The sequence below is a fragment of the Notolepis coatsorum genome (genome assembly GCF_963971535.1).
Source record: "Notolepis coatsorum genome assembly, chromosome: 17".
NCBI lineage: Eukaryota > Metazoa > Chordata > Actinopteri > Aulopiformes > Paralepididae > Notolepis > Notolepis coatsorum.
The window spans coordinates 18,512,870-18,526,007 of record NC_140181.1 but is presented as its reverse complement, the minus strand read 5'-3'; the positions used below and the strand labels follow the sequence as shown (position 1 = coordinate 18,526,007).

Here is a 13,138-nt window from a genome sequence, read left to right as displayed (position 1 = left end):
AAAGGTCTCCGGGTCCGGGAGTCGAACCCGGGACGTCCGCGTTGCACTGCAGTGCAACCATTACATGTTTAATGAGATGCTGTGCTCTTATTAAAGGTGGTTGGACCTGAAACCTGCAGCTGCTTTACTGTGCTGCGCTCTCCTTATCGTGCTCTGTAGACCGTCTAACTGTATAGTGTACGTTAACCGAAGGTTCTCCTAAAGCTGCTGAGATCCCATGGTCAGCAAATGGAATTATAGGAGCTTTATCTGGTCAGTAAGACTCCGGTCCTGCTGTGCTACCTGTCTGTGTGTATGCTGCCTACACCCAGCCTACAGAAAACACCCTCACTTTCTATCTAAAGGATCTCTGTTACATTGTTGGCCTAATCAACTATAGTTTTCACCTCACATGTCTGTGAATATACTGTATTATATGTTTTAAACAATATTTTGACAAGACACATTTTTGACAAGCTGTTTTAAACCTATAGCACAGGTATTAAAACGTGTTTTGGCGGTAGGCCTTTATCACATTGTTTTTTGTGAAAATGTCATTTTAAACAGAATACCACCAAATATCATAATTTGATCATCTACAAAGCAGCAGAATTTAATTCTATCCTATCATTCAAAATGTGTCACAATCAACTGTAGCGATCCCCCCCCCCCCCCACTAGAGCAAATCATCATAGACAAACAAAAATATCACATGTATGACAAACACCACAGGAAAAACATCACCAGCATGTACAGTAACCTACCTGGAGCGAGGCATGTCTCTAAAGAACAAACATGTTTATATCGGTATCCAGGAGAAGAGAAAAACACCCAGTACAGCTACAACAGGGTACAGCTAGTTGTCCTGTGGCTGTACAGTTCGCTGCCCACTGGACTCTGTGACCGACGCAGCATAAGTCCCTCATCTGTGCTCCTGTGAACAGCTGACAGCGCTCTGTGAGAGAGGGACCATCTGTCCCAGTCAGAAGCGTGCTGGACAGTGACGGGACGAGGCCGATGCCAAGTCCAAGGCCAGAGAGCACACACTCTCTCTCTCTCTCTCTCAGTCAACACAGTTCTTCTCATACTGTAGGCCGGTAAGCCCACGTATTTTACGTGTCCATGTCACAGCTTTTTGACGTTTAACCCTTTCACTACCACACTACCAAAGGGTTAAACCCTTTCACGGCGAGTGGCGACACCACAGAAGGTTAACCCTTTCACTGCCACACGACAAAGGGTTAAACCCTTTCACAACCACACTACAGAAGGTTAACCCTTTCACTACCACACTACAGACCGTTAACACTTTCACTACCACACTACAGAGAAGGTTAACCCTTTCACTGCGACAATACAGAAGGTTAACCCTTTCACTGCCACACGACAAAGGGTTAACCATTTCACAACCACACTACAGAAGGTTAACCTTTCACTATCACACTACAGGGGGCTGCCAGGTGAGGGGGGCTGCCAGGTGAGGGGGGCTGCCAGGTGAGAGGGGCTACCATGCAGGTGAGCAGGGCTGCAAGGTGAGGGGGGATGCCAGGTGAGCGGGGCTGCCAGGTGAGGGGAGCTGCCAGGTGAGCGGGGCTGCAAGGTGAGGGGAGCTGCCAGGTGAGGGGAGCTGCCAGGTGAGGGGGGCTGCCAGGTGAGGGGGGCTGCCAGGTGAGGGGAGCTGCCAGGTGAGGGGGGCTGCCAGGTGAGGGGGGCTGCCAGGTGAGGGGAGCTGCCAGGTGAGGGGGGCTGCCAGGTGAGGGGGGTTCTTGTATAGTAAACAGATGGATATAGCAAGCTAGCATAAGGACACATAGTATAACTGTAGATTGTATAGTATAGCATGCACACCACCGTGCCAGGTACAGAAACAGGCCAGGCCAGTGTTTCTAGTTGCAGCGACGCGATAGTTAGATAACCTAAGTGGGGAACAACCAGTAAATCACTGACGATCAATCTAATTTAATAAAATTTTGTTTTTGTCAGGCCCCATAACTTAGAAGCAGGTCAGGCCAGTGTTTCTAGTTGCAGCGACGCGATAGTTAGATAACCTAAGTGGGGAACAACCAGGAAATCACTGTGACAATAAATCAATCTAATTATAGCACATTTAGACATGACACTTGTCAACCAGTGCTTCACAGTAAGTCGCATAGCAAAAAAAAGTGCTCCTAAAGTATAAAAAACAGACAGAGAGTAATGCAGTCTAAACAGTCATACATCTTTTATTCAACTTCAGTCCTGATCATAACCATTTGTATTTTTAGATGTTTGGTTTTTTGTAATGTCAGATAAAAAATTAGATACTCCCACTTAAAAACAAAGTATCCATCTAAATCAGTGTTGTTACTAATCATTGACACATGCTAGCCTGTAATAATCCCCCCAGAAAAATCTACATTGCATTTGATATATTGAAAATATAAAAAAAAATTGTGTTTTTTTAACAATAATTTGTGATGCCATCACACACACTGGCATTTAAAGGGTTAACATTCGAAAATGTATTGAATATGTGGTGGTTATGATCAGGGCTGAAGTTGAATAAAAGATTTATGAAAGAAAAAGCATATCATATTTTTATGGCGTTTTTGAAGAGGATAATTTAGTTCTCTAATGGTAAGAGTGAGTATTTTTTTTCAATTTGACATTACAAAAAACTAAAGAATCCATCAAAATCAGTGTTGTTGGTGTTGCTAATACTTGACATTATGCTAGCCTGTAATAACCCCCCCATAAAAATCCACGTTGCATTTGATATAAGATATAAAAACTTTTGTGTGTTTTTATTTTTTTACAATAATTTGTAAAACACTGGCATAACACATTGGGCGCCATGGGTTATATCCATCAATATACTCAGTCTGCCACCGTTGAAAGCCTATGGAGATGTTTACCTTCTTTGCAGGGCTATAACTTTTTAAATTTTATTGCTATATTGACATTACTATGGCCCATTCAACATCGATTATCTATCGTTCAGGATGTGGGAACGTTATATTTTTTCATTCATACATTGTTGTGTTAATACCGTCTAGAATATAAGTATGTTTTTAGACAGTATAGCAGTAATTCCAAAAACGAGAGTTATAGGCCCTGACATATGATAGATTATCGATTGGCGTTTCTTTCCTATACACGCTATATTAAAAAATTCAACATTATGCTTCATCATGCGTGAAGGAAAGGGGGGGGGGTCGTTTATAATTCCTTGATCATCAGTAACGGCTTTATTTAGTATGGGTTGATATATTGATCAGATGGTTTGCAGTGAAATGAATAAACAATCGGGCTGAAAATAACGTTACTGTCCTCTTACCGTTCGCCAATGAGACTGGAGGAAAAATATCCCAATTATTTGACGCCGATCTCCTACATCCATTTCCGGTTTGTATGGCGCAATAAATGCCGAAATCATATAGATTATTACGTTTAGAAAGCGATCCAAATGCACTATAGTGTTTGTCTGGAGCCACGTAACAAGATATCACTGCCGGAGGGATTTCCTCGATGCACCGATCGGCACTTCCGGTTTTGGCGAGAGTGTAACTCGCCCGACCATCCACCAGGTCGCGGTATTGAGGCATTGCAATCTCATACAGGGTCCCGCTGGAGTCCGGAGGTTGGCTGGATGAATTATGAATGCCATGGCGAAAAAATTAAATATTGATACCAAAAAAATGGCGTAAGTCGTTCTTGGCGTTCAACGCATGGCGGGCAAAAACGGCGTAACTCGTTCTTGGCGCAGGATGTGTTGGGTACAATTTCAAACATTCCTGCACCAGAATGCAGGAAATTAAGTCTTTGTAACAAAAGAAATCCTGGTGGGGGACCCCCCGCTTAAAAAGTGTCCTGACTGGGACTATATTTCGCACTATATTTCCCGGCCTGAATTATTTCCCCAGTCCGGCCCTGCTCAGCGCTGTACTGTGTGAGTAAACAACTGATGGCTGTATGATCAGGCATGATGCTATTTATTATTGACTTATTCTTACTGTGTCTGTGTATATATATATATATATATATATATATATATATATATATTCAAACTTTTATTTATTCTCCTCAGTGCTACACTCCACCCTATCCACCCTCTCCACCTGCATGAGAACAACACCCATGTAAGAATGCTGTTCATCGACTTCAGCTCAGCATTCAACACCATCATCCCCTCCAAACTCATCTCCAAACTTGTGGAAACCAATGGCCTTGACATCAACCCCTCTGTCTCCAGGGTGAGGAGGGCTGGGGTCACGCAGAACTGCACACAGAAAAACACTGTCAAAAAACATCAAGGCAAAAACACAGAGCAAAAATACACATGGAACATGGGATGAATACGGAGGAAGGAGGGGAGTTTGAGGCCCACAGCCTCAGAGGTCCAGTGAAACGGGGTGGAGGTGAGAGCGATGAGGGTGCCAGGTGAGGGGGGCTGCCAGGTGAGGGGGGCTGCCAGGTGAGAGTGGTGAGGGTGCCAGGTGAGGGGGCTGCCAGGTGAGCGGGGCTGTCTGGTGAGGGGGGCTGCCAGGTGAGGGGGGCTGGCAGGTGAGGGGGGCTGGCAGGTGAGGGGGGCTGCCAGGTGAGGGGGGCTGCCAGGTGAGAGGGGCTACCATGCAGGTGAGCAGGGCTGCAAGGTGAGGGGGTTTGCCAGGTGAGGGGAGCTGCCAGGTGAGGGGGGCTGCCAGGTGAGGGGAGCTGCCAGGTGAGGGGGGCTGCCAGGTGAGGGGAGCTGCCAGGTGAGGGGGGCTGCCAGGTGAGGGGAGCTGCCAGGTGAGGGGGGCTGCCAGGTGAGGGGAGCTGCCAGGTGAGGGGGGCTGCCAGGTGAGGGGGGCTGCCAGGTGAGGGGAGCTGCCAGGTGAGGGGAGCTGCCAGGTGAGGGGAGCTGCCAGGTGAGGGGGGCTGCCAGGTGAGGGGAGCTGCCAGGTGAGGGGGGCTGCCAGGTGAGGGGGGCTGCCAGGTGAGGGGGGCTGCCAGGTGAGGGGGGCTGCCAGGTGAGGGGAGCTGCCAGGTGAGGGGAGCTGCCAGGTGAGGGGAGCTGCCAGGTGAGGGGAGCTGCCAGGTGAGGGGGGCTGCCAGGTGAGGGGGGCTGCCAGGCCACTGTAGCTTTGGATGAAACTTATAGAATTTGGCAAACTCCAGGAAACGCTGTAACTCATAAATAGACAGAGTGAAACAGTGCAATAAAATAACTCTGCAGTACAACAATCACAGTCTTGATGCAAATAGTCCAAGCAGCAGAGTGTATAAATTACCAAATTCCACCAGCCTGGCTGGGTGGTCATTAACACTTTCAGCGCCACGCCTGGTTTTCCGTTTTACCGCTTGAATGCCACCATCGGCGCCAATGTTAACGTTAATATCGCCTAATCTATGTTTTAAATTATGGCTATGTGTCTAATCTGCCCATCGCATTATCAAATACTATTTTCCAGTCAGTGCTGTGAAGGCAGATTGTTTTTTTATCGCGTCGTTTCCGTTTCAGAGCAGTTAGAAAAGCCCCCGTTTTGATATAAAAAACAGCTCATTCTGGAGCATTCTATGAAAATCGTCTTTTAGTGGAATATTCCACAACGTTGATATTCGTCGGCCTTTTTATGAATCGTTTTCAAATAAACGCTAGATGATCAATATTATACGTGCACGCACGCATATTACGGCCGCGCACTGATAATCGCTCCGTTGATTTCCTCACGGACTTTTACAGTGAAACCGAAAGAAGACATTTCACAAAACAGCTTATAACTTCATCAAACTTACTCTGATTATCCTACCACTGATAACATAGAGTCCTTACCTGACATCAGATGGTATCCAACTGGTATATTCCAATTCCTGATCACCATTCGAAAAAATCGATACGTGTATGGATCCAACGCGATACAGTAGAACTCCATGATCCGCGGGGATCTGAGGCTCCAGAATGAACTCTAGTAACCCCGGCTGGATCAGTGAACTGGAAAATGTGGAGTACCGGATTTTTTTCCCCATTCATTTTCATTGAGTCCATTCCAAAATCACTTATGTCATCTGGGAGACGACAGGGGGCGCTTTTTTCCACAGTGATCGTCGGCGCCCCTCGGCTATACTCGGGTAGGCTCGGGTGATGCAATATTTTTTCAGATCGCAAAAAAAAAAAAAATAAAAATCCGAGAAATCTCGTGAGTGGCTAGCAACCACCTATAAAAAAACACGAGAAATCTCGTGAGTGGCACTGAAAGAGTTAAAGAAATTGATTGATGCTCCAACAAAAACCATAGGGGTGTGAACTTAAGGAATAAGGAAGTAGGCCACTGGAATATTTCAAATAATTACAAACCTGTTGGGTTTTTACTTTTTTAGAAGTAACGAGTAGTAAGTAGTAGAAGTAGAAGTAACCAGACCCACCTTATAAATACTGAGTGTGTTTGTATTACTGTCACTGTTCAGTTACCTTCTCTAAGATGCTCCACCTGAGGCTCAGCGCTGTACTGTGTGAGTAAACAACTGACGGCTGTATGATCAGGCATGATGCTATTTATTATTGATTTATTCTGTGTGTGTATATATATATATATATATATGTCAGTCTGTACATAACTGCACATTATCCTTTTACATATCTGTACATATCCCTTACCTACTCTTACTAGTTATGCTGCTGGCCAGTATGACTTACTACCATAGTGTCTTTATACCTGTACATATTAATAATACAACTCTGTACAGTAGTACTAATTTATACATTTTATACCCAGTTGAATCACCTGTACATTTTATATTACTATTGAACTTTACTGTTACATTTGCACTATGGTTGGATGCCAAACTTCCTTTCATTATATTCCTGAATTTCCCCAAGGGGATCAATACAGGAATATCTTATCTTATCTTATCTTATCTTATCTTATCTTATCTTATCTTATACTGATGACAATACATTTTAATTTAATCTAATTCTTTAGTCACAGTGGCAAGTGATTCATTATTTAACAGCTACATTTAACAAAATTTTATTTCTTTGCAGCCAACGTTTTTCTTTTTGTTGTTGCTACATTTACATGCACAGCATTAATGTGATTAAGACAATAATGTGAGTATTATTGCCCTGTAAACATTATACTGTGATTATGTTAATGCCAGTTGGTACTGGGCTGCTCACTAAGGTCTAATGTGAGCCGCATGCCCCGCCTCTCTTGGCTTAACGTTGAAAATATATTGTCTTTTAATACACTTGTGCTGTTCAAGTTGGTCATGAGCAGTAAAACTCCTGTTTTTATACATAAACAGATTGTTTATAGTAATACTGTGCATGAGCATTACACTAGAGGTTCCAGTAATGGGCAGCTTGAATTACCAGGTCAAAAAACCAACGCTTTAAGGAGATCTTTTATTTTTAGATCATTAACTCTTTGGAATAACCTGCCTCAAAACCTCTGCTACATTTACAGTAGATTCACTTTAAAAAATAATCTTAAATTGTATTTAACACTGTAAAGTATTTTGTTTTGTTTTTTTGTTTTCTGTTTCTTTGCTTGCATGTAATTTTAGCCATCGTAATTGTTAGTTTCATTGTGCATTGTGTGTTGAGTACTGACTTTTAATAATTTTGTTTTGCAATAATAATAGTTTTTGTATCCTTTTTTTGTGTGGACCCCAGGAAGACTAGCTGGTTGCTATAGCACCAGCTAATGGGGATCCGTAATCAAATCAAATAAAATCAAACCAGTAGCTCACAATAAGCATAATCGCTGTAACATATGTGGTTCACTCCAATCATAGTCGCATTATAGAGACACCTTTGACATCTTTTCTCCAGATGTGGTCATGTCATGGTGCCTGGGACTAGGAACAGTTGACACTCCAAAAGTTTACGAATACAAATCTGAATTATTATTAACGATTATTATGATTATTATTATAGAACAATTTATTCACAATCAAATTAGTCGGACAGTTGGCCTGGATCAATAAAGAGCCTCGATACTGACTTACATTTACATCCCTTCCTGGTTATTGCACTACCCTACTGTCGATCTGGGGAGGGTGTGACTGTGTAGACTACCACATGCCTCCTCTGTCAGTCTGTGGAAGGTGTAGACTACCACATGCCTCCTCTGTCAGTCTGTGGAGGGTGTAGACTACCACATGCCTCCTCTGTCAGTCTGGGGAGGGTGTGTAGACTACCACATGCCTCCTCTGTCAGTCTGTGGAAGGTGTAGACTACCACATGCCTCCTCTGTCAGTCTGTGGAGGGTGTAGACTACCACATGCCTCCTCTGTCAGTCTGGGGAGGGTGTAGACTACCACATGCCTCCTCTGTCGGTCTGGGGAGGGTGTAGACTACCACATGCCTCCTCTGTCGGTCTGGGGAGGGTGTAGACTACCACATGTCTCCTCTGTCGGTCTGGGGAGGGTGTAGACTACCACATGCCTCCTCTATTGGTCTGGGGAGGGTGTAGACTACCACATGCCTCCTCCGATACACACTATCTCCCCAAGATCCCCTACCTGCTGAACAGGCAGACTGACCAGTAGGAGTCGCAATTGTAACGACCAGGACTCATAACCCACCGGCTTCCCACCCGCGAACACTGACAACAAGTGTTTTAAAATGTGAATTTTGACTGAATACTGCAAGGCTGGATTTGCATGAGAGTGACCAATAACAACAAAAAACAAAAATGCTTTCATTGCAATTAATGAATAAATAAAGAGACCTGTCAGAATCTGACCTCTGTTGTTTTTCAGTGTTGACAGCAGCCTGCTGTTGGCTTACAAGTGCAAGTGCAAGTAAGTAAAGAAAGAAAGAAAGAAAGAAAGAAAGAAAGAAAGAAAGAAAGAAAGAAAGAAAGAAAGAAAGAGAAATGGAATTGATTGAATGACTGATTGAATACTTTTATTTGATGAAGTGAAATACTATGAACCAGTGAGTGAGTGAGCGAGTGTGTCAAGTCAAGTCAAGTCAAGAGTTTTATTTGTCACGGCATACAAGCATACAGTGAAATGCGGGTGGTCATGCCTGCAGCGATTGTGCAATAATACAAGTAATAAGAATACGACATTTGTGCAATAATACAAGTAATAAGAATTACTCAGAGGACCTGACATGGACAACACACATAGACTCAGTCGTTAAAAAGGCGAAGCAGCGCCTCTACCACCTGAGACAGTTAAGGAAGTTCAGAGTATCTGGGAAGATACTCCAGTCCTTCTACTCTGGAGCTGTAGAGAGCATCTTGACTGGAAACATCACTGCCTGGTATGGCAACAGCACGGCACAGGACAAGAAGGCCCTACAGAGAGTGGTGCGCTCAGCCGAGCGTACCACGGGTATTGCACTACCAACCCTGCAGGTCCTATACAACAAGAGGTGAAAATCCAGAGCCTGCAGGATAATGAAAGACCCTCACCACCCCAACAACAGCCTGTTCATGCTGCTGCGGTCAGGCAAACGCCTGCGAGCACCAGTAACGAGGACAGAGAGACTTAGGCTCAGCTTCTTCCCCCAGGCCATCAGAGCCTTGAACACTGAACTCTCCACGCACAAGCACACATGAGCACACACACAACACACACACTGTACACGCTCACACACTAACAGCCACTTTAACATGAGCACACACACACTCATGCTGCACACGCTCACACTACGGACACTTTACAGAAGGAAAGATCACTTTAAGAATGTACAGATACCGATATGCCTACTTTGTTTACTTGTTATTGCACTATGTCGGTCTATTGGTTGGACTCTTATATTATATTATTACTTGTATTATGCACATCGTTGCGGGCGAGACCCCCCGCATTTCACTGTATACCTGTATGCCGTGACAAATAAAACTCTTGTATCTTGTATCTATCTAAGACATAACAGGTATAATGTACATAAAGTTTACAAAAAGCATGGTAAAAGACATGCTAAGGTCCTGCGATAGTGCAATACAATGTTATACGGATGAGGCACTGGGTCTTATGTATGTAACGGAGGTACCGCGAGTGAGGACCCGGGCGAAGAGAGAGGCCGCGGCCGGAGTCATGTGGGTGAGCCGGCGCGGATGGAAGGCGGCAGCCAGGTATATGAAAAAGAAATAATGGCTTAATTGTGAGAAGACGGTGCACATGCACGAAGTAAAATGATTAACAAGATATCAAGAAAGAACACCCAAAGATGGGGAGAGAGAGAGGAGACAGGTGGCCCTGTAGGGGTCTAAGTTGGATTGGGAGTCAGGGGCTCAGCCCCAAAATGACTTAGAACTTAAGGCGTGACCCCCTCGGAACCCTTGGCGCCATACCGAAGACCGTGTCCGGATCCCCACTAAGGCTTTTGACCGTTGACCCTCGGGCCACGGCCGGACTCAGGAGGGGTGCCGGCGCGGACGGAGGACGGTGGCCAGTCGATAGAGCGCGAGAAGGGGCCCGGCGCACGTCCAGAGTCACGGCCGACGACCACCGTACCCCAACCCCTCCACCGACCCGCCTTCGACCCGGCCGCCGGACACCGCCCCGCAAAGCCTCCGCAGGGGACCCACGCCGAAACGCGAGACCCAACGAAGACGACACAGAACGGGCCGACTTCCGAGCTTCCGGCGGCGGAGAGAGGAGGGCGATGGGTCGACTGCTCCTCCAGCCGCGGCACGAGCCCAGCCCCGCTTCACACCTCAGCCCGACCGACCCAGCCCTTAGAGCCAATCCTTATCCCGAAGTTACGGATCTGATTTGCCGACTTCCCTTATCTACCAAAAAAATTTAAAGAAATTTTGCCGCGAGTATATCCACAGTCACGATGGACTTCAAGTGTTGTGAAGTGACTGTGGATGTTAGCGGTACTGCAAGTAAAACTCACTCCCCAGAGGCATCCAGACCCATTACTTAGGGGTGAATTCACCTCTTGGTATAGTGGTCTGTGATGCCGCCCGCGACGTGGGAGACCGGGGTTCAACTCCCACTCGGGGCAATCCCCTAACAGGGGTCGAATCTGAAACACAACGCAGAGCAATACGACACCGGCTACATGTACACTACTATACAATCTACAGTTTCTTTTGATCAAATTTTTTTATTATTAATCACATGAAACACATTAACCACAATCACAATACACAGAACTTCACAGGAAAATAACAAAAACAATAATAATACAGAATAACAATTAATAAATTATAAAGACAAAAAGAAAAGAAAATAGAGTTCAACCTTTTTAAATTTTAAATTTTAAATTTCAAAATTTCAAAACTTCAAGGTTTCAAGGTTTCAAGGGGGGCTATCTAATAAATGACCAAATAATGAAGAAATAGCTAAATAGCTGCCCCCCAATAAATCCCCAGTTAAATTCAGGACATAACAAAAGACAAGACAGAACAAGACATTTCCTCCTCCCCCTCCCATGAGACCACCGGACTCCCCCGAACAAGCCCCCCAACCCCGCTCAGCCGCACACGGCGGTCCTGACCTTCTCAGCTGCTGCGAACCACAGGTCAATCCCAGCCTGCCCTACCCCAATCACCCACGCCGTGGATATCTCAAGATAAATCACATCCAACAGTGTTAGGGACCAGTTAATCACTGTGAGCTTCTCCGGCTCCTTCCATCTCATTGCTATTAGCTTCTTCGCCGCTGTGACGCCCGCTAGTACAACCCTTTTCAGTTGTACGGACGCGGGTAGTGTTGTTATATCGTTCAGGAGTAGCGTAACAGCTGTGAATGGGATAGTTAAGCCACACAGATCAGAAAGTTTGTCCGCTATTGACCTCCAGAAGCGGGCCACTGGTGGGCAATCCCATACATATGCATATAAGTGCCAGTGGCCTTTTGAGAGCACAAAGTGCACCGAGAGTCGGTTATCAGTCCCATAGCAAATAGCTTCCTAGGTGTAAGATAGGTCCTATGAATATAATTAAAATTAATTTGCTGGTGATTGGGGTTGCGGGAAGATAATGCCACATTTGCCCAAACATCATCCCAGTCAAACTCAGGGTCCAACTCCGGGATATCCACACGCCAGATTGTATCCAATGATACATTTTTATACGTGGATTGAATTAAGAGCATATAAAAGTCTGAGACAAACCCTCTGGAGGTCGTCCTGTCCACTATGAGCCTGAGGAAGGGGTGTGGGTGCAAAGCTTGAGCCCACGGCACGCCATGCGCCCTCAGCGCTGACCTTAGTTGAAGGTAAAGAAAGAAGGACTCGCCGGGAAGATCATAAAATTCTCTTAAGTCCTGAAACGCATGGAGGCCGTTCTTATCATAAATATCCTCCAGAGTATGAACTCCCCTCCTTTGCCATTGAGGAATATTAACCGGCTTGTGCCCAACAAGTAATTGCTGGTTATTAAAAATTGGAGAGTCCAGGTGCCATGGGCATTTAACCCCACACGACCTCTGTACATTACGCCACGTTTGGATCACGTGAGTTATGATCGGTCCATACCTCAGCCGGCATTTCGAAATAGAGACAGTGGAGTACACCACATCCTGCAATCTTAGCGGTGAGACCGCCGCCGCTTCTAAGGAGCGCCAAGATACAGCATCTACCGGGTCTAGCCAGCACATCAGAGGTCTCAGTGAGAAGGACCAGAAATAAAGCTTAAAATCAGGGATTGCGAGGTCCCCATCTTGTTTCCTACGTTGAGTAGTAGCTCTTTTGATTCTCGGGCGTTTGTTATTCCAGATAAACTTAGATACCATCGATTGTACCTTGCGCCAGTGGCCTATTGGAGGGGGCAGGGGGAGCATTGAGCTAACAAAATGTATCCTAGGCAGAACGTTCATTTTGATTATGGAAGCTCGGGCTTGTAAGGAGTTAGGAAGGGACGACCACCTGTCTAGATCCTGGCGTATTTTATCATAAGTACCCGTGAAGTTGTACTTAGTAGTTTGACTCAGCGTGGGGAATATCTCTATACCTAAGTATTTAAAATGTTCCACTATGGGGATATCAGCTGGTAGTCGCACCGCGTTGGCCAGCTCATTAAGAGGTAGGCAGGCTGATTTGTTCCAGTTAATCTTAAAGCCTGACAATTTACCAAAGTCGTTGATTATTCCCAATAATTTTGTGGCCGACCGGGAAGGGTCATCCATAAAAATCAGTAGGTCATCCGCATAGAGAGCAATTTTGTGTGGTGTATTATTGATCATTATGGGGACGATGTCCTCCGATTGCCTAATAAATTGGGCCAAT

At 45.3% G+C, this 13,138-nt stretch overlaps 1 protein-coding gene across 3 annotated transcripts in view; it reads left to right on the top strand.

Annotated features, from left to right (window-relative positions):
* The first annotated feature begins 6,407 nt into the window (after nucleotides 1-6,407).
* LOC311243749 (L-rhamnose-binding lectin SML-like) overlaps nucleotides 6,408-13,138 on the top strand; it is a 29,362-nt gene continuing 22,631 nt past the window's right edge. For all 3 annotated transcript variants that reach the window (XM_084333092.1, XM_084333091.1, XM_084333090.1), the window contains exons 1-2: nucleotides 6,408-6,447; nucleotides 8,704-8,745. In XM_084333092.1, coding sequence (XP_084189218.1) covers nucleotides 6,417-6,447; nucleotides 8,704-8,745 — 73 coding nt within the window. In that variant the 5' untranslated portion in view covers nucleotides 6,408-6,416. The remainder of the gene's footprint in view (nucleotides 6,448-8,703; nucleotides 8,746-13,138) is intronic.